Genomic DNA, 23,281 nt, shown 5'->3' with positions numbered 1-23,281 from the left:
TTCGGCAAGCTCAGGTTCAAGCGAACGTCGCCCGTGCATGCACCAAAGGGTAGACCGGTGCAGCAACCGTCCTAAATTGGGTTTTTCTACCTAACTAACGCGCTAGCGGCCAAACCACACAAACCACAAAGTGAGTAACAAAAACAATTACTGAAAACAAGAAATAAACAAGCACCACGCAGTTGCACTCAATAGAGAATTTACGAACATGAAATCTATGTGCACGGTACCAATCGTACACAGTCACTTCTAAGGGGATCCTAATGGGTGAGCTGTGCAGAAAAGTAAGCTTGTCTCTATGGTATGCACACACGTGGTTCTAAGCCTAAATGCGAGAAACAAACTAAACAATCCTAATTAAAGAACTGAATTAAACTAACAACCTATAAATACGAGAACAAACATAAGGCAATAAAGTGAATACTAGTATTTCGCCGTTCCCCGGCAACGACGCCAAAATTTGGTGTGAGTTTTATGAAAACCCTTTTTAAAACAATATTTTTAATGAAAATCCAGTGAAAGCCAGACACCAAAAATATAAAAACCGGCTCGCACAAGTGGTGGAGTCCGGGTCGATCTCAGGGACGGAAAATACTTCGTATTCAAACACACAATCTAACTACTCTTTATTGCCAAAATAAAAAGAATTAATTAAATAATTAACTACGAGAGTACGGCCCTACGCAGAGGGCTTAAACAAAATAAATAAATGGTTTTATTACAGACCCAATTAATAAAATAAAATAAAACCCTAATCTAAAAAGAAAAGAAAGGCTTCAGTGCTTCGAGTCTTCTTGTCCCTTCTTGAAGTAATGTATGTTTTCTTGCACTTTTGCTTCTCTGAGGGCTCTCTGAGGACCTTTCTGAGGGTCAAAATCGCTTCTATCGCACGTCCCAGCGCTTCCCTGCAAAACACAAAAATAAAACACAAGCAGTACTACGAAAACTATACAAGAAATTAATAGCTAATGATTAAAAATATTCAGCAAAAGCACGATTTGAATTAACTAAACTAAACTAAACATGAACTAACTACGAACTAACTTGTAACAACCTATACTAATTGACGAAATAGCATAACAATTTACTAATTAATCAAGAATTCAACATCTAACCAACTAATGACTAACATCTAGCTAATTCAAGAAATCGAGAATTCAAGAAACTAAAGTAAACTAACACCGATTAAGAAAGTACTCCACTGAACTCAAAAATTAATCCAATCAATCCATTAATCTAATATCAACAAGCTATTAAAAGTAAGCAGGACTTAAGCAACAAAATTTACGAGAAAACAATGTGAATCGGCTGGCAAGCGTTAATTAACACATTACTAAACTATATGCAAGACTAATGGCTATCAATCAACAAAATAAAACTTGTTGTACGGATGCTAAATCTGAAACTACGACTAGCTATGTAATATTATTAATCACTAACTACTTACTTGAATGAAAACAAGAATCAGCTACCTTAAATTAGCCTAAGCTAATTACCCTAATTAAACTAAGTTAATGACATTCAAATAGGAATAGCACTAAACTAATTGCTGAAAAGGAAAGCATAGTCCACATGACAGTTTAGAAGACAAAGATTAACTAATACTACACTACAATGGACTCACGGCTAAAGACATTAGACTATACTATACTATGTAATAGGAAAACTAGTTAGAAACATAGACTTCTATGTGCTGAGTGACAAAACTAAGGAACACACGATATAAGGTTAAAAGGAAGTGTTGAAATAACCAACTCAAACAATATAATATTACCCAAAAAAAAAACGACTAACATTAATTTCTAACCAACGACTATGCTGTTGAATAAACCAAAACGCTGGTGCATCAAACCGACTGAATAAAGATTGATAACCTAAGCAATTAACAGATCTAATTAACTATTGTAAAACCTGACGCTAATGAAGAACACTAATCTATAAAAATGCTGATTGCATAAAAATTGCTGATAAATAAAATATTTATTTCAACTGATAATTGTATGCACACCGACTAACAACTCAACATATGCCAATTACTAATATTCTAATGACTGACGACTAACTCTTGTTGAAAACATGTTGATCCATCAAAACACATAGACTGTTAACGTATGATTGAATAGACTAAACACACTAAATAAACACAACGTTGAATCTCAACAGAACAAAATAAATGCAGAACCTATGAACCAACAAAACATAGAGCCTATGGTACCAGCAAAGACAATAATGAACTGAACTCAAATACGTGAAAAGAGAGGGGAGCAGAAGAAAGGATTACCGAGTGGCCCGGCTGGAGTGGTTGCGAAGAGAGTGGTCTCTCCCCATGAAATCAACACGCTGCCTTTTTGTGTGCTGGAAAAATAGAAGAGACTACGAACTGGATGGTGGAGAGAGAGAGAGAGAGAGAGAGAGAGAGAGAGAGAGAGAGAGAGAGAGAGAGAGAGAGAGAGAGAGAGAGCTTCAAAGTGGGCTGCGTGAATTCCAAAGTGAGAGACCCTCTTTTTTCTGCTGTAGAAGACTACTTATAATATTAAATTAGGGTAAAACAAATTTTTCAAAACCAGTCCCACACTTTTCAATAGTTTTCAAAAAGACCCACTTTAGTAAAACCTATTTTATTGTCTAAAAAAAAAACTTCCTAAACTAATTAAAAATTACAAATTAGCTAATACAAACCTAAGCTAACTAAACTACCCTTAAGAAAATCTAAATCTAATAAAAATACTAAAACCGTAGAGAAAACGTTGAAAACTCGATTTTCTGCTAAAATTTGATTCAATGCGATTTCTCAGAACTAACAATAAAAATGGGTTTTTTAGAGCGATTTTAACACGGATCATGCATAAATAATGATTAATAAAATGCAAATATTATGCATGATCAATAATCGAAAGCTGAGAACAAACTTTTACACTCTTATTTTTTTTATTTTTTTCATCTCTCTTCTTCTTCAATTCCTCCATGTACTTAAAAAGTACTTGCTTGATTTCTGCAGTTTTATCACAAGCCTTCATGTTTCTTCCAATCCCAAGTAGATGCTGCTTTATTTTGTATATTCCTCATTTATAAGTTATTCCATATTTAAGGCACGTCATAAATTCAGATCTTGTTTATCCTTAATGTAGACCCATTCCCATGCTGGATCACCTGATTTTCGCTTCAAGTTCTCCATATCTTTCAAATTTGGAACTCTAATAAATAATAGTCTAAACATGTTTTGGGCTTTTATAAAAAAATTCACAGAAACAAATAAATGAGCATGCACGTCCAGGTGTTCATGCATGTGTTATTTTCTGCTGTCAATATGTTATTTTGATGGTGCAAATGCTATCAAGTAAGGTGCATGCACATTTACATACACATAACCACCACAAATGAGAGTAAAATTAAAATGCACAACATGCACTCTTTGTCATCTATTGGTTATAAATTAGCTGCCATCAATATGTTATTTTGATGGCACAAATGCTGTCACCTTTTCTATCTTACTTGTCACTGTAAATACTGCAAGCACTATCTCTCCTTTGGCCCAACCTGCTTAGCAAAGGGCAAATGAATTAATTTTGCATAAGCATCAATTTAGTAGCAAATATCAGAATAAAAGGCAAAAGAAGCATGCAGTCATGATGACATAACAAGAACCGTGTTCATAATTTTCATTTAAACAAGAACTTTATATTCCCATTAATAAAATATTGAGGGAACAATCAATCATGTTTGATGGTTTGAGAACCAAACTGCTATACCATGCAGAAAACACTTAACTGCAATGGTAAATCACACTTGTACATAACACACAAGATAAACAAAGAAAATATCTCCATGATGCTACAAAAAGATAAAACTATGAAAGATATTGTACATGTTCCCATGAAATATCCCTAAAATTATACATCATTTTAAGTGTTGCTTTGCAAAAGGCTTTTGAAAAATAATTTTCTCAGGTGTTTTCGAAAGAAGATGCTAGCCAAAGCATGAATAGCTTTATTAACAAACTGGGTCTTGGAAGATAAGATGTGTCCATTCTTTTAATTCACCATATCTCTAATAATAATTGATAATTGTTAAATCATGATGGAGATAACATGCATCATAACAAGTGGTTCCTCGGCACCAAGATGTATAAATGGTGCTGCACATGTATAGCCACAAGGAATTTAAAATACAACTCCCTACTGATTGCAGAAAAAATAAATCTGGATGCAACTCACTAGATTAATCCTCTAGCTGCATAAAGGATGACAGTAACTTCAAACCCGTGACATGAGTCAATAAAAAGATAAAAGCACTTACCCTGAACAGTGATTATTCAATGTATGCAGCAGTTATAACGTTCCAAGCAAAAGGTATAGTCCTGCAAGTCACAATGATAACATGAAAAAAAACAAATAAATTATACAAGAAAAGGATACCATCAAGATATTCTAAGGATTTTGGTATTCAAGAAATGACATGTCAGATAAAATATAAATTCTCCACAACTAAATCACATCATGTGTAAAAAAAAATGGAATACAAAATCTTTTGGAAAACAAGGAAAACAAAGGCATGTTTTTCCAAGGATGTCGAGCATATCCAAACCTCAAAAAGGAAGCAAAATCTTTTGGAAAATAGAAAAAACAAAGGACTCCCGAGGTTGCGCAAAAACACCCGATTAACACTAAAGCATTAATCATAAGGGAAATTCAAAGACCACCGGAATACTTGAGTTAAACAGTAAACCCTAATCAAATTCTTCAAGAAAAGGCCTAAAAAGCAACAAATTGAGCCGATCAAAACAAGCTAATGACGTGAAGAGATAGATAGATACCCGTACCCTAGCATGCTCGAGAGAGAAGAGCACAAACACAAATAAACAGGAGAAAAGGGACCCCCTTTTATAGTCATTGACATTAGTCAACACTTAAAAAAAAACTTTTGCTGACCTAGGGTTACGCGTAGGCAGAAATGTAGGGCCGCACCGCCCAAACCGTATCACCCAGGTGGTGGGGCTGCACCTGGGCCGCCTTTGACAACCAAGGCACCCACACATTAAACAGGCGGCCCCGATCTTAAGGCTACTCGCTTTTTTGCTTCCTTTATATTAAAAAAGAATCAATGCACGTGAGGAAGGCGCCAATTTCAGTTTGATGGCATCTAGGACCATCTTAAGTGTGCAATCGTCATAAAAAACTTCCCTTTGTGCGGCCCCATCCAACGGTTGGGGTGAATGCAGCCCTTCACTGCCATCGTGGCTTGTGTGAGGATGAGCTTGTAACTGGTATGTTGGGTCTGGTCTGTTCAAAAAGAAGGTAAAGGATGAACCCACTATTAGAAGTATGGAAGCTGTTGTTGCATGGACATTATGGTCCATTTAGATATCATGTACGATTCAAATCTCACATCCTCTGGTTTATCTGAACTTTTGGATGAGCTGATAGACTGAATGAGAAAAACCATATCTATACTTTTGTTCTTTTATCAATCTGAATTTCATTTATGTTCATTTGGGAATTTAAATGCTAATCTTCTACTCTCAAGCCAGCTGATATGGGTGCAAATAGATATGATTTTCGACCATCTATATTGCCTTCTGGCTCTATGTACTATTTTCAGGGGAACCTTTTTGTAGTCTATATGACTTGTAGATGGATTATGGATAAAAATCTTATGTGAAAGGATTTAGGTGAAGCATCTTTTAGTTTGACATTAATATGATTTTCGCCATATTTAGTATGTGACCTTAAGCGGTTGAAATAATAGAACCTCTTCCAGGATTTCTTTGAACTGGATGTTGAGGCGTCCAATATATTTGCTTATTCAATGGGAAAATGGAAGAAATTTTATAGGTTGAGGGGCTTATCTAAACTTACTGATGCTCTATTTAGTGTGGTTGGCAAACTAGTTGTATTTGCTGCAGGAATTTGGAGATGGGTTGTTATGCCATTCTTTGATGTCATATCTGAGCTTTATATTTTCTGGGTTGAACCTTCTTGTATTAAATTACACCTACCTCAAATTACAAACTTTCCTATTGTTGATAGATCCTTTCAAGTTTCTAGATTAATTTATGTTATCTCTACATCAGGTTGTTGCTTTCCATGATCGGGTTTTGATAATTGTAACCGTTCCATACTGAAATGCATGATGGCTATGCACTTACACTATTTTGAAAGGGTGATTCACATTTGCTAATGATTTGGATTCAACCTTTTATAGGGACATATACATAAAAAATAGTTGGGCAAAAAGTCCTTATGCACACACACATAAATATGTGTGTAAAATTTACTATAATAAATGCACACATATGCATATGCATCAATATGTGTAACAACCCCAATTAATCCTCATAAAAATGGTAGATTTTTTTTTAAACAATTGCAGAAACAAACCCAAGGATCCGAGGTCTCACAAATTTAATATACCAAACCACAAACAAATAGTGTATTGAATCAATGAAAAATAACCAACTTTATTGATCAATTAAATAAATCTCAAATAAGCTGAAATAGAAAAATCGTCTATCACAAGGCGTCACTCTGTCAAGAACCCAAAACTAGTCACACAAGGTTCGTAGTCTTCATCCAGCAAGTCAACCCATTTCTGAGCACCCAAATCTACAAAACAGTTCGGGTAAGAACCAAAGTCCTTTGTACGAATTCCTCTAAAAATTCAAACAATAATGAAATATCATAAATTAAATTCATGCATAATTTTAGAGGAATATCACAATAGTAATTTACTATAATTAACTTACCATTTAAACATTTAACAAAACATCATGCAATAACAATTATCATGCAAAACAGAATAAACATGAATGCATGAACTAATGTGAAACAATAAATATGCATGAATAACTTATTAAGTTATTTATAGAGTTGCTTTTGTATGCATGACTCTATTAAACACACACAATTTTAGTTTTCACTTTTTCTTAAACCCGCGGATACTCAAAACTGGTACAAATTCCCGAATTCCAAGTTAGGTTCCTAGTTGTATCTTAACACATAATTTATACTCTATTACTGTGATGCCGAGACATCAAAGAAATCAATATCTACTCACACCACTTTCTTGCTATACCAATAACTACAGTTGAATTAACACCACCCTCAGGCAAAGTGGTTGAATCTTCCCAAAACCGTGGTTAAGAGGTAAACCACCATATCAGGTTCAAGGGCACAATCGTACACAGAGTTTTAGTATCATCACTGTTTCCTTAAAACCGACATCCAAGATTCCCACACTGTGAAAGGGACATTAAGGAAGAGATTAATTACATTGTTTGGTCTCTTTTACCTTTTTAAACAATTTTAGGTTCTTTACACAAGAACCGTTTTGCAAATCAATATGCAAAACCAATTTTAGGCCCTGACCAACACAATTTTAACAATGCAATTCATTTTTGAAAATCAATAATTTTCAGAAATAAATTTTGCAATGCATAAATAAAATCAACACATGCTTCTGGCCCAGAGGATTGCAGTGGTTCACATTTGACCACAAAAACATCTCAAAGTGATTTATGCATCTTTTGTAAAATTTTAGTGAATATGCAACACACCTTGTTTCAAAATATATCCACAATGCACATTTAATCATACAATATAAATGCACATAAAGACAATTGCATACGCATGTGAATAGATGCTTGCAACACATATTACCACGAACCATTTTATGCATAAACACCCCAAAATGCACATGATCATATTTGTGCAAATATCAAAATAACTTCAGAATTTTCATAGGTATGATATGCACATTTGCAACGTAGTAATTGAATGCATAAACATACACAATAAGATCCAAAATATATATAGCACCTTGAAGTCCACATGAATGCAGGTTTGAACATAACAACACTGTTCAGAAACAATGTCCAACATATTCCCAATCTGATCAAATCGCAAACATCCAACATAATCGACAGTCTGATCGGATTGCACGTGCTCTAACTGTGGCCAATCTGATCAGATTTCTCGCGCAAAACCCGTAACAAATCTAATCAGTTTGCATATGAGCAATGGTGGCAAATCAGGTCCAGATTGCACAAGAGCAACAAGTGGCAAATCTGGTCCAGATTTTTACTACACTGTGTACCAATCGGCAGGCTCAACGACATGCTGTTAGCAACATGTTGTTGCCCAAAAATGTGCACAACAACATAGATTCAGATTGATGATAGCTAACATAAAAAACAAATTTGATAACACGAGATCAGAGCTGATAATAGTCAATATTATCACATAAAATCAGCTTTGATGGCAATCAACGTAACAACATCAACACAATTTTGATAATAGATAATATAATAACATAAATTCGGGTTTGATCAACATCCAGAACAATTTGTATTCTGGTCCGATCAACACCCAAAGAGTGTATTCAGGTCTGATCAACACCCAAACAGTGTGTATAATCAAATCTGATATCAGCCCACAAAAACGGCTTGAAATCAAATATGATCACAGTTAATAACTTGATATAAGATATGATAACAGTCTACAAAAATGACCTCTATTCAAACTGATAACAGTCAACAAAAAATGACATAAAATCATATCTGATGACAATCGACATGAAATCAGATTTGATATTATGAGATCAAATTTGATAATAATCAACATTATCGAAAATCAGGTTCAATATCAGTCTACATATGTAAGTCTGTTAAGAGTCATCAAGACTGTATAATTAAGTAACATAAACACATGTTTGATCACAACCAACAAAATCAGCTTGGAAACAGGTTTGATAACATAAAAAAAATATTTACAACATGTCTGATTAGCCCACACACACGGCATGTGGGCCGGTCTGATCAGATTGCACCTACACCGAATAGTGCCAACCTGATTAGATAAAAAAAAGTATAACTTATATGCCAATCGGCAGGCCTGATCAGTCTGTCCATAATACATACAGGCAGATCTGATCGGACTGCTCAAATGATGAAATCGACCAACCTGGTTTGGATCAAATTTGATCCCAAACCATATATATATATATATATATTACTTTCAAGAACATAGATGGAAAATAAAAAATCATGGTCGTTCCATATATATATATACAACAAACAACAACAACTATGCCTTCATCCCAAAACAATTGGGGTCAGCGATATGAACCAAAAAAGAAAATCATTCTGGGTCTTCCACATGAAAAAATCATTCTGGGTCTTCCACATGAATCCTTTTCCTCCAATAATTTCCTTTCCTATCATCTCCATCCAAGTCTTCTTAGGCCTACCTCGACCTCTTTTAACTAATATATTTTCCCATTTCTCCATCCTTCTAACTAGAGCATCATTAGGCCTTCGCCGAATATGTCCAAACCACTGTAAACGATTCTCTCTCATCTTATTTTCAATGGATGCAATGCCTACCTTCTTACGTATCTCCTCGTTTCGAATCTTATCTTTTATTGTATTTTCACACATCCATCTAAGTATACACATTTCAGCTACACTCATTTTTTGAATATGATGTCTCTTGGCAGCTCAACATTCTGTACCATATAGTAAAGCGGGCCTAATTGTCGTCCTATAAAACTTTCCCTTCAACCGCAATGGCATTCTACGATCGCACAACACTCCAGTTGCACTTTTCCATTTTATCCACTCAACCTTTATCCTATGATTTATATCTCCATCAATTTCTCCATACTTTTGAATGATAGATCCCAAATATTTGAAACAGTCATCCACCGGTATTTCTTGCTCACCAAGCTCCACTACATTCCCATCACTACTTTGTTGCTTACTAAACCGACATTCCATATATTCTGTCTTACTCTTACTCAACTTAAAACCTCTTGCTTCCAATGTTTGTCTCCATAATTCTAACTTAGCATTAACCCCAGCTCTAGACTCATCAATTAAAACAATATCATCAGCAAACAACATACACCATTGCACATTATCTTGAATTGATCTCGTAAGCTCATCCATCACTATAGCAAATAGGAAAGGGCTTAATGCAGATCCTTGATGTAACCCAACCGTTATAGGAAAATTGGTTGTCACCCCTCAACCGTTATATATATATATATATATATATATATATATATATATATATATATATATATATATATATATATATATATAGAAAAATCGATGGCATGCTTACATCAAATCAAAGATGCATGAAATCGTGAATCAAGGCATATTTTTATATATATTTTTGAATCAGATTTTCCTTTTTCCATTTAAAATTTCACATGAACCTAATTTAAAATTGTTTTTTCCTGCGCAAATCTAGAGAGGAACCCGTACCTTTATTCGGAATGTAGGAAAAATAAAAAAAACAACGGATGTTTGATGAGGTAGCTGAATTTCTTCCTCTTCTACCCTTTCTTTCTCTTTCCTTTTTTTTTTCTTTTTCCTCTCTTTCTCTCTCAATGAGTTGGGCTCTCTCTCTCTTCTCTAACTCTCTCCCTCTATCTCTAGAAACTCAAGTTTCTAGAGAGAAGGGAGACTACCCCTTTTTATAGTGTATTATCTTCTTATTATTTTATTTTTTATTTATTTTTTTAACTAACTCCTTATCTAGAGGGTGACATCCCCTCTAGATAACTCTCTATTAGAGAGTAGAATTATGCCTCTTCTAGATAATACCTTTTATTAATTATTTTATTTTATTAAATATTAAATATTTAATTATTAAATACTATATTCTAAGAATAATCCAGAGGATGTTGCCCCCCTTTGAAAGTCCTCCTATAGTAGAGTTCTACTCTAGGTAGAACTCTACCTACTCAATTTAACTTTTAAATTGATTTTAAAGTTTTTAAATTGGTCATATTTGGATTTCAGATCCAGATTCGAATCCAAGATCCAAATCCATATTCAAAATCCATACGAATCCTACCTGGACTAGATCCTAGTTAATATGGGTCCTGGATGGAGTCCAGGTCTATACAAAAAATAGAGCGGATCCAATCCGATCCAGTCTATAAAAAGGTAAAAGTAGAGGTGAGTCATTTAAAAAAAAACGCGATTTTTGGGCCAATTGTAAACCAATTTCAGAAAAATAAGGTACCAACATTCGCAGAATTACGAGACACATCTAACAGTATACTTACCTAATTTTCGCCTTTGAATTTCGCCTAAATTTAACTTGAATTTCGCTCGATTGTCACTCGAATTTAAAGATTAAAAACAAAAAAATTCACAAACTTTAATTAGCTCTTTTTGGTTTTGTTAGTGGGCTCTGGGCCATGCCCAGACCTAGCTGACGTCGCTTATCTTTAAGGATATTTTCTACGATTTCTATCAATTTCATTAAATACTTGGTTAAAAATTCAAAATTTTTGAATTTAAAAATCATGATAAAATACACGATATTACAATATGTGTATAAACATATGTATATGTATGTGTATAGGTCCCTATATACATACATATATACATATACACATATACACATATACAATTGACATTACAAGGAGTTTCCCCTGGCTCTGTAATGCAATAAAGAGAGACATACACACACAAATCCACTATGGCATGGTGCACATAAGCCACCAAGGGCTAGAACAAACACTCAAGAGCTCACAAGCCACTAATGGCCATAACACAAAGACATAAAAATATGATTTTATTATCTTAACAAATGCTCAAGAGAAACATTCCAACAAAGAGGACAAGATGCCCGTTATATAGGCTAAAGAGAGGGACTAAAGGGGACCATTATAGCTGTTGGGGAGGCCCTAACGACTAGAAATATGTAATGAGATATGCAGAAATACAAAGAGTGCTATAAGCACTTAAAATGTCCTACAATGGACAAACAAAAGAGACAATAGCCACGTCCACAAAGGGACAATACAACACAAAATATAAATGTCTCTTTATTGAAAGAGAGAGAGCTTTCAAGAATGAATGAAATACAAAGGGGTTCACCCCTATTTATACAAAAGAAAAGGAGAGGAAGGGAGGCCTCATGGCCTCAAAAGGAGAGCCACAAAAGGGAGCTCCCATGGAGTCGTTGGGAGCCCCCAACGGTCATAATGGAGGGGCCTTTTAAGTGGCTTAAAGAAAAAGTAAAAAATAAAAATAAAAATAAAAATAAAAATAAAAATAAAAATAAAAATAAAAATAGAAAATTACAGAAAATAAAAAATAAAGAAAAACAAGTACCCCTATCGGGTATTGTGTGAAATAACCATAATACCCCTATCAGGTATTATGGTGTATTTTATATATATATATATATATAATGATACCCATATTTTAACACCCCCTCAAACTTTACGGGGAGATGACAGAAAGTTTGCCAAGAAGAAACATGAAGCGAGGGGCAGGAAGAGCTTTAGTAAAGAAGTCTGTCAGCTGATATTCTGAAATGACATATGAAAGGGTAATTGTTCCTCGTAAAAATTCATCCCGAACATAATGACAATCCATCTCGATATGTTTGGTGCGCTCATGGAAGGTATGATTGCTTGCAATATATATGACACTCTTGTTGTCACAGTTCCATTGTTGTAGTTGCCATAGCCCGATATTCGGCTTCAGTAGAAGACAACGAGACTTTCTGTTGCTTCTTGCATCTTCAGGCAATTAAGGAATCTCCTAAAAATACACAAAATCCAGTTGTTGAGATTCTATCATTAGGGTTACTTCCCCAATCTGCATCAGTATAAATAAGAAGGTTTAATGAAGAAGATGAGGATAAAAATAACCCTTTATTTATAGTGTTTTTGATGTATCGGATGACCCGAAGTACGACGCTCATATGCTCAGTTGTAGGAGCATGCTGAAATTGACTTGCAGAGTGAACCACATGAGCGATGTTGGGTCTGGTGATGGTTAGGTAAGTGAGAGATCCAATGAGTTGTCTGTAGGGTGTAGGATCTTTCAGGAGAACCCCGTCCTCCAACCTTAATTTGGCATTAATAACCTCTGGAGTCTCTACCTTTTTATCATCTAAAATCCCAGACTTGGTACAAATATCTGCAACAAGCTTCATCTGTGACAAAGTAAATCCTCTAGGAGAATATGTAACTTCAATACCAAGAAAATATCTAAGAAAGCTTAAATCAGACATGTCAAAATTATTTTTCAACATGTTTTTAACATCAACAATACTATTTTGATCGTTCTCAGCGATAATCATGTCATCAACATAAAACAATACGATCACAATGCTAATATCTGTACTTTTAACAAAAAGAGCAGTGTCAGTATAACAAGAGTGAAATCCTAATTTAACCATGATATCACTAAAACGATCATACCACGCCTTGGGGGCTTGTTTAAGACCATATAAGGCTTTTAAGAGTTCAAGAGTTTGACCTTGTCCAATATTAATTCCAGGTGGTGGATCCATATATACTTCTTCATTTAAATTCCTATTTAGAAAAGCGTTTTTCACATCGAGTTGATATATAGGCAATTTTTTGGATGATGCGACAACTATTAGAGTTCTGACACTAGTCATTCGGGCTTCAGGAGCGAATGTTTTCTCATAGTCGATTTCATATTCCTGCGAATATCCATTCGCTACTAACCTGACTTTATATCTTTCTAAGGATCCATCGCTTTTAGTTTTACCTTTAAAGGCCGAGCGACATCCATTAGGTTTTTTATGCGGAAGGAGTTTGACTATTTCTCAAGTATTAGCCTTTTTTAGCGCATCTAATTCTATTTTCAATGCTTTTACCCAATGTGGTAGAGTTTTAGCTTGATTATAATGAGCGGGTTCATAATATGAATGTAAGGTTATCAAACATGTTCAATAATTGGGTGCTAAAGACTCATAGGAAACAAACCTATTAGGGGGTATTGATGCTCTAGAAGAATGCCGAATGGGGGGCTCTTCTGAAGATTCAGAAATTTGAAAGTATTTTTCTAAGGCACTAATAGGCCTTCCTTGATCTCTCCGAATGTAAACATTAACATTTTCATTACTAACACTATCCCTTGATGGTGACATATCAAGATTGGACACATCACAAGTGTCTTCTTTGTTCTCAAGATGATTCATAGAATCATCATTTATGTCCTCAATAAGATCATGTAAAAACATATAATCATTTTCATTTGATTTTTCTATTCTTTCAAAACCATTCTCATCTTCTAAGAAAGTTTCATCTTTTGAAACATATAGTTTGTCATTTTCGAAATCAAAACACCTATAGCCTTTTTGATTTTCCCCATAACCTAGAAAAACAATTCAATTGCCTTGGGAGACAACTTATCTCTCTTATGCAAGAGAACAAAGCATTTACAACAAAAAATACGAAGTTGATTGAAATCCAAAGAAAATTTAAAAAGTTTCTCATAAGGAGAGGAATTCTTTAATTTTGAGGAAGACATTCTATTGATTAGGTATGTTGAAGTTAAGATGGCTTCGACTCAAAACTTTTTTGGAATATTTCTAGAGACAAGCATTGTTCTAGCAGTTTCTATGATATGCCTGTAATGAGATATTGCGGAAATATAAAGAGTGCATACAAGCACTTACAACAATGAAAAAGAGACAATATCACAAGTCCACTAAGGGACAATACAAGCACAAGCCTTTAAGAAGGCAACAATATAAAAAACCTCTTATTGAGAAGAGAGAGAGCTCTCAAGAATGAAAAATATACAAGGGGATCACCCCTATTTATACACAAGGGAGAGGAGAGAAAGAGAGGCAAAATGCCTCAAAAGGAGAGCCCAAAAGGGGGCTCCCATGGAGTCGTTGGGAGCCCCCAACGGTCACAAATGTGACCGTTGGGGGCTCCAACGACTCTATGGTTGGAGCCCCTTTTGGCTTTTAAAAAATACAAAAAAGAAATTAAAAAAATAAGAAAAGAAAAATACATTTAAACAAAAAACTGAAAATAGTTGTTTTCTAAAACAACTATGTGAAATTACAAAAATACCCCTATCGGGTATTGATGTAATATACAGAATATATATATATATATATATATATTAGATACATTTTAACAATGCCTATGCTTTCTTTCTGCTAGTCCGTTTTGTTGTGGAGTTCTAGGATATGATCTTTGATGACAAATTCCATTTTGAGTTAAATTTTTTGGAATTCATTAGATAAGTATTCACCACTGGAATTGGTTCTCAAAGTAAATATATTACTTTGAAATTGATTTTGAATTTTTATATGAAATTCTTTAAAGAAGGAAAATACTTCCGATTTGTGACTAAGAAAATAGATCCAAGCATATCGAGTAAAATCATCGATGAAGTGACCTAGTAGGAGTAACCCCCTTTAGACATGACCGGAGACGGTCCCCAAATATCCGAGTGCACCAATTCTATTGGAAAATGAATAGACTTCATTTTTTCAAAAATACAATCTTTGCATTTAATGTTTTTTTCCTTACAAAACTTGTTTCCAAATGGAAAAAGATACATTTTTGAATAACTTGGATAACCAAGCCTTTTATTCCAAGTTTCAATATTTTTTTCTTGGGCATAAGAGCAAAAATAATTTGTAGGAAGGTTTAGATGATCTATATAGTAGAGGTCCCCCTTCCTATAGCCTTGCCCAATCCGCTTCCCGGACCGAAGATCTTGCACAAAGCAACCATTAGATGAGAAAGATATTTCATATCCATGGTCGGCAATTTGGGAGATCGAAAAAAGATTTAAATTTAGTTTTGGGACAACTCTAACTTTTGGATCAAAAAGATTTTGAGAATTTTTTAGCGTTCCAATACTAGAGATTTTCAAAAAGGTTCCATCGACCGGAGAAACACAAGAGCCTTTTGAATTGGTGCAAACATCAACTAAGGCATTTTCATGAGGGGTCATATGAAAAGATGCTCCGGAGTCTAAGATCCAAGAATACGTACCCGGTGATGATGTAGACGCAATGGCTGCACCCGATGTGGAAGAAGTAGCTTTAAGGATTTGTTGAAGAGCCTTGAATATTTGACCAAGGGTTAGTTTGAGGTCTCCATTCTTGCCTTCATCTTCTTTGGTGGTAGATTCTTCAAGAGAGGCCACCTTAGGCTTGAAAGTTCCATTGAGCTTTGGGCAAGCGGGTTTAATGTGACCCGACTCATAGCAATGATGACATACAATCATTTTTCTTCCTCCGTTATAGTTTTCTTGTTTTCCAAAGTGGGGGGGGGGTTATAGGTTTTTACATTATTACCGGGTTTGGAAACAACAAACACTTCATCAACATTCTTACCCATGCCAAGCCTTGTTTCTTCTTGAGTGATTTCGGCAATAGCGTCCTCTATTGGGGGAAAGATGGATCTATGGAGAAGTGATGACCTCACTTGCTCAAATTCGGGACGTAGCCCAAATAAGAATTGAAACAATCGTTCTTGTTCCACTTGCTTTTGTCTCAATTCGACATCTTCCATAGCAACCCATTTTGGCTCTAAAAGAGCCAACTCATCCCATAGCGAGTTTAAAGCACTATAGTAGCCTTGAATACTTGAATCACATTGTATGGTGGTTCTAATTTTTTCTTGCAAGAAATATTCTCTTGCAAGATCCTTTTGGGTATACATACCTTTCATAAAAAACCAATCCTCATTTCCTCTGCGAAATTTAGCTATATTAGCACATACCTTGAGTTCGACATTGTTCATAAACCAAGCAAGGATTTTTGCGTGATTGCTTTCCCAATTTTCAACTTCTTTTTGGTGATTTTCAATAGCTTTGAGGCGAGCATCTCCCTCAAGAGCCTTTTCTTGTCCACCTTCGCTCTTCGTGAGCTTCAATTTAGCTTCCGGAATGGAACCCATAACATAACCCCAAAGTTTCTTACCTTTGAGGTTGTTCTCCATTGCCGATGTCCACATCATGTAATTCTTTCTATTGAGTTTGAATGATAGATCGATTTTTGCTTCCATAATGCCACCAAGAAGTGAGAAGAAGGGAGACAATAGATGAAAAGTACACGTACCACGCTTCTTCCTCTAAGAACCGAGTGGCTCTGATACCATGTAATGAGATATGCGAAAATACAAAGAGTGCTATAAGCACTTACAATGTCCTACAATGGACAAACAAAAGAGACAATAGCCAAGTCCACAAAGGGACAACACAACACAAAATATAAATGTCTCTTTATTGAAAGAGAGAGAGCTCTCAAGAATGAATGAAATACAAAGGGGTTCACCCCTATTTATACAAAAGAAAAGGAGAGGGAGGCCTCATGACCTCAAAAGGAGAGCCACAAAAGGGGGTTCCCATGGAGTCGTTCTTGTGACCGTTGGGGGGCCCCAACGACTCTATGGAGGGGCCTCTTAAGTGGCTTAAAGAAAAAGTAAAAAATAAAAATAAAAATAAAAATAAAAATAGAAAATTACAGAAAATAAAAAATAAAGAAAAACAAGTACCCCTATCGGGTACTGTGTGAAATGACCATAATACCCCTATCAGGTATTATGGTGTATTATATATATGTATGTATATATGTAATGATACATATATTTTAACAAAATATAGTTGTTGGGGAGCCCCCAACAACTATATGACCTAAAGACCATAATGCCTTTACATAAAAAGGAAAGAAAAAAAAATAAAAATAAAATAAAAATATCAAATCTTCCCCTATCGAGCAATACCTATTACACATACAGAATTACAAAAATACCCCTAAAGGGTATTACTTATTACAAGAGAAGACACACACACACACACATATATATATATATATATATATATATGTGTGTGTGTGTGTGTGTGTGATCATATACACATATATTTAACAGGCCCCCACCCTCCCCCCCAAAAAAAAGTGAAAAAGAAAACTGAAACTGGGTTGATGTATGAGGCCTTGTGACAAAGACTACCAGTATGAGTTCATGAGAGGACAGGTGACTATTTCAAGTTTTTCAACTTATTAGCCTTCATGGAAATGGTTGTTGTTATCATAAATGCTATGAGCCTGAGGAGGCTATAACACTTGACAGCCATATAAGAAGTCATATGATGAAGCAAAATAATCTCTATGGTCATGTGCTCTAGACCCCAAACTCTACTTATATAGAAGAAAGCAATAAGATTTGTGTTTTTTACATTTTGATGAATGAGCAATGCCCTTGAAATATGCAAAACTAATGGCAAATATCTTGTCAAGGCAGTACTGCAATGGCTTGAAGGAATCTAAGTCACATAAGCTAATGGCATAAACTATGAATCCATTAGAAGAATCTATATAATATACATTTCCTTAAGAATAGCCAATTCCAATCTGTTTCCTTGATCAGAAAACAAGCAAAATGTGCAGGGGAAAATCACATCATACTTATAATCTATAAGTTGAGATGCTTTAAGTAAATTCATTGAGAGCATTGGACATGACAAACTCCAAGAAGAGTCAGAAGTGGAGTAGAATTTAGACCATCATGAGTGTTTGGGAAAAGTTTAGTCATTCATGGATGCTTAAAGCGATCATACTCATGTAAACTGAAACAATATTATCGATATTACATTAACCCTAGAATTAAAAAGGTGTCAAAATACCTGTGAGGAGGCTAAATGAGGCAAGCCAGAGCTAGAAGTGGTATTGGGAGGTCTGGGCACAAGCTGCTGAAACTGAGACAGTCTGCTTTGTACCTGCATTTGCATTGGTGGAACCAACTCTTTCTTCCATGTGTGAAAATTTCAAGTTTTGGTTCTCACCCTTGGCTTTCTGAAACTTGGCTGTGATTGATTGTTTCCAGTTCCTTGTGTATGGATTATATATAGATGTTTAGCATATTGGTAAATAGTCAATTCAAGATATGAATATTTCAACTTGGAAGGATTTGTTTACTTTACTACCTATTGGATATTTTTTTTCAAGGTACTTTAGTCTTTCACCTAATTATGTGATTTATTCTCGTGATTGTTCAAATAGGTTGTTTTCGTTTTGGCTCATGGTATATTTTATCTCTTTGGTAGTTCATGATCAACAGATATTATATTTTATCTCTTTGGTAGTTCATGATCAACAAATATATTCTGTGTTAGTTTCTAACAATGAGCTTGTAACTATGTAGATTGTAGTGTTCTACTTTGTTTTATCTTGTGCATATGCTGTTTGCCGCCATATGTATCCTTGTGCATGTTAGTATTTTACTGTGTGTTAATCATCTGCTATATTGCTTTCTGTGCTTCAAGTGCTACTTGGGGAAGCAGGAATTATGTTTGTTTCTTTGTGCAGGTATGTGATGCTTCCTATGCATGGAAATTTTTGGGAAGCTTCACTGAGATTTTATGCAACAGTGTTGTGATGGACTCAAGTGCCACAATAAAGTTACAACCTTTATTTCTTAAGTTTCGCTTAGTCATAGATATATTACTTCTCAGGGTGGCACAAAGTTGCAGGTTCTACTTTAAATATCTTGCCTCTTATTAATTTGATTGAATATCAATTCATTTTCTTTTGGTTGGAATTCGTTGATGGTAATGCTATATCATGTCTATGGTTATTCCTAAAATTCAAAAGGTTGGCACCATTGGTTTGGGACATGATGATTTAAGCTGACTGTGAGTTGGTCTGAGGTGACGGTTACACCAATTCTTGACCTGGACAGAATCTGCTACTCCTGGTCTATTGTAGAAATAGTTTGCAGTATATCCATGGAATGAAAGAATCAATAGACTTACCTGGGTTTATCTGTACTTCGCAGGTGTGGACGAGTCTACCTCCAACTAGACAGACTTGGAAAGCCTTGAGTTGACATTGTTTGTGTTGCTCTGTGTTGAGTTCAGATTGCCAGTTTTGCTGACATCCAACATAGAGCTGAGCCCATATTGGTCTTGGTGCCATGTATTAGTTCTAGTTGGCATCAAAATGAATTGTAGGTCTGAACTAAATCCAAATGGGTCTGTCAAACATATTTCAGAATATAAGCATGAAAAATGAGCATATAAGCAGGTTCTTCACAATCTAATTGTATTGGGACAATTGGTTTTAGGGTTGTCTATATCCGTCAGATCTAACCAGGCATATAAAAATTGGATTGGAAAAGATCATCCTTTTTTTCCTCTATTTTAAAATTTGGATCTCATCCATATAGTTCTTGTTTTATTTGCTTTGTTATATCCAGCCAGCATGCAAGGTGGATCCAAAATTCTTAGGTCCATATCTTTATCTAGTGATAAAAGCCTTTAACCAATAAGATCTGGTTGAGATAGCACATTTTCATCTCTGCATTTAGACACAAATACTAGGAACTGAAAATGCATTGGAAAGGATCGTCTGAATTGTATTATAGTCTGTTGGACACTTGTATGTTGGTGGTAATAGTGCAGTATGGTGGTCATGGTGATAGATGCTACATGAGACATGACCTACTTGTGGTTAGGGTTGACTGTTTAGACTCCATTCCATGCCTGCTATTTGTGCAAAAGCTGGAGGTTACAAATATACTGGGTGTGTTGTTGGATAGCAATAATAGACAAGGTAAATATTTGTAACTTTGTCTACCGTCTGATGCTTGCTTTAGGTTTAGGTTCCCAGGATTTTTCCATGAACACTTGTTCCGTCTTTACTTCACTTGTGTTCTACAGATTTCCATTTTTATGGTTTTTGTCAGTGTATTTGCACGTTGAACATTTGCTCATGCTCTGTATTGTCTCAGAGAAGTTGGCTAAGAAGAATCTTGCCAATTCTTTCATGCGGACAAAATCTTATATTCCTTTTGAAAGTAGAGGATTTTTGTGAGGATCATCAATCTCCCAGAGATGGGTGGGCCTTATCTTTATCACTTCCTATATGCTCTAGTCATTTGCTTTCTTTTGAATCCTTGTCCCGCTCACTCGACCTAATAGGAAGGGACTTGCCTTCCTTCCCTCCCGTGTTCTTTTTAAGTGTTCAAGCCTTACAAGCATTATTTCCACATTATCTAAAACAATAGAAAACTGATTGAAGTTTGTTATTTTTCAAAAAGCTGGCCACTTGATAAGAGGATAAGGTTGGTAGTTGGTACCATATTTTTATTATTTGTAATGCTTTTACGTTCGCATTGAACCTTGAAGTTAGTGGCCAGGAGCATATAAGAAGGAAATAATGGAAAAGTAACCTCGGAATTTCGGGAAACTTCAAGAAGAGAAATTTTATAGCATATGTTGCTTGTGCACATTTTCTGAATGTTGTGAATAAAATTTTGCTGTTCTGATTCCATATTTTTGCTTCACTAGTTAGATGGCGTTCTGCTTGTTTTTTGGCAATTCTTGTTCTTTAATTATTGGAATTATATTTCATCTTTAAAGCAAAAGGCACTTCTTGTTATTCATATTTCATTGTTAGTAATTTTCTTCTAATATTTCCATGATCATGCACTTCTCCTGTATTTCTGCTTTTTCCTCTTTTATCACAATAAAAATTTTGCTCATTGCATTTCTTTCTTCTCTACATTTGCAAGTGTTCTTATGCTGTTTATCTATGTATTTCTTCTTCATTCAGTATGATTTGTTGTGTCTGCTCCTTGTTACCTATACTGATGATATTTCCCTTTTCCTGTATTTTGTTTGATTGCAGTCCAGATCTTCAGTTCATCTCTAATTATTATTCCTCAGAATTTGTGGCTTATATACAACAAATCATTAAGAAAATCTTAGTGAGTACCATTATCCCGCCAGGTTCTAGAAACTATATCTACTTGGTACCTTTTTATCTATGCACTTGCTTGGCTGCATTGCCTTCTTTTGGCCTTGCATTCCAATTGCTGAAATTTATGCTACTTGCTCTAGGGTATTGTCACTGGATTACCTATGAGGATTTATGCTTCTCGACTTTACTTACTTTCATTAATATCATGTAATATGTTTAAAAATAACGTTTATGCTTTGATTACAAAAAAGGAAAAAGTATTATTGGTAAGATTGGGCATCAGGCTGGGCGTGACCTCGTTGCTGTCAGGTGGCTCCTCCACCAACTCACGCGCCTCCTTCCCCCCAAACATGCACACACCCAAAAAAAAGAAGGGAATTCTTGCCCCACCTGGCATGTTGCCCATCCAATCACTAGTGTTTGGCAACCTGCAGGTTATGGGAGGCCTAGCCCATCCTTTTGATGGACTGGGCTGGCCTGTTTCTTGCACCTAATATTTGGATTTAAACTAGTTTGATTGCCAAATCAATGTGATAATTGTAAGAGTTAAAAAAATTTCTCAAAATTGTCTGGACAGCAGCCAGATTGAATGCATAAGTGACTGAAATGGCTTTAATCTGAAAGAACAGGGAGATTTTAGCACACATAAAATCATGGTGACTAGCCTTGTATGCGAGAGAAAAGGAATGGAGTGTCTCTGTAGTCCTTGTTTGATAATTGTTGGTAGGACACCAGAATTTTTTCTTGAATCTTGCTTAGGCCCTGGTAGATTTCTTCTGCCGTCTTGTTCATTATCCAGTTAACTATCAAATTTTTATTATTTAGAGTGACCTTTTTTTGGTTGTGGTTTGTGTTATTTCAGGCAACCATATTTGAAATTCTTGATGAAAATGCAGAATGCGTTTTGCAACCTTTGCAGCTACCACATCGTATGGATAGGGATATTCTCCCAGAGTATATGCAAGTATGGGCTTCTTATGATCTTTCTATTATTTGATAGCGCATCTGCTTTTAAGCTGATGTGATTTGCTATTTGTCAACATCAGATATGACATCTACGTGCCTTATCCAAAATTTAATCTTTCTATTAGTTTGAGCAGATGAGGTAGGGGTTAAACACTATTCTTAAAGGGTTTTGAAACACTTTTAAACAGTTTGGGCAGATCTGTCATCCTATTGGTAATTGTCATATATAGGAAATACTTGAAACTACTTTGATGAAAGTTGTGAAGCCCGCCATCTGCTTTCTAATGATGTGGTGTTCAGCCTAGGTGAATTCCTGATATGCTGCCTCAAATATTTTGCCAGTAAACTAGAAAAGGTACGTGAGCAAATCAGAGGAAATCAAGGCTGGGGCATAAAGCCTTGTCTATGTGGGCCAATCTAAGGCACATCAGGGTCAGGGAATTTGTTGGATACACATAATCTGAGTGTGCTTTGGAGTTGGAAGTGAATGCATGACACTATTCTTTATTCAAATCTTCTTTTGTTTCTTTTCAGCCAAGTGAACCACCGGGATGACATGGCTAACATCTCCATCCACTATACCATTTCTTACCTCTTTTCTTGGTTCAAGGAGCTATGATAAGCTGCTGATAGAGAGATCAGTCATTGCTGTTAAAATATATGGATGTTATATATTATATATTTCATATATATATATATATGTATATATATATTTATATATATCTTTCATAATGCCCACTAGGGACAATTTTGTCTTTTCATCCATTTGTAAATAGATGTCCATTAGGGACATTTTTTGT

At 35.2% G+C, this 23,281-nt stretch overlaps 1 protein-coding gene across 5 annotated transcripts in view; it reads left to right on the top strand.

The window, feature by feature from the left end:
* LOC149851543 (uncharacterized) overlaps positions 1-23,281 on the top strand; it is a 156,431-nt gene that overhangs the window by 21,407 nt on the left and 111,743 nt on the right. For all 5 annotated transcript variants that reach the window (XM_090001270.1, XM_090001263.1, XM_090001255.1 and 2 more), the window contains exons 10-12: positions 19,122-19,285; positions 21,444-21,522; positions 22,378-22,479. In XM_090001270.1, the coding sequence (XP_089857396.1) occupies positions 19,122-19,285; positions 21,444-21,522; positions 22,378-22,479 (345 nt within the window). The remainder of the gene's footprint in view (positions 1-19,121; positions 19,286-21,443; positions 21,523-22,377; positions 22,480-23,281) is intronic.

Source organism: Nuphar pumila, chromosome 1 (genome assembly GCF_984573655.1).
Source record: "Nuphar pumila chromosome 1, dmNupPumi1.hap1.1, whole genome shotgun sequence".
NCBI classification, from domain to species: Eukaryota; Viridiplantae; Streptophyta; class Magnoliopsida; order Nymphaeales; family Nymphaeaceae; genus Nuphar; species Nuphar pumila.
The sequence above is the reverse complement of the archived record's forward strand: the minus strand, read 5'-3'. Positions and strand labels throughout refer to the sequence as shown.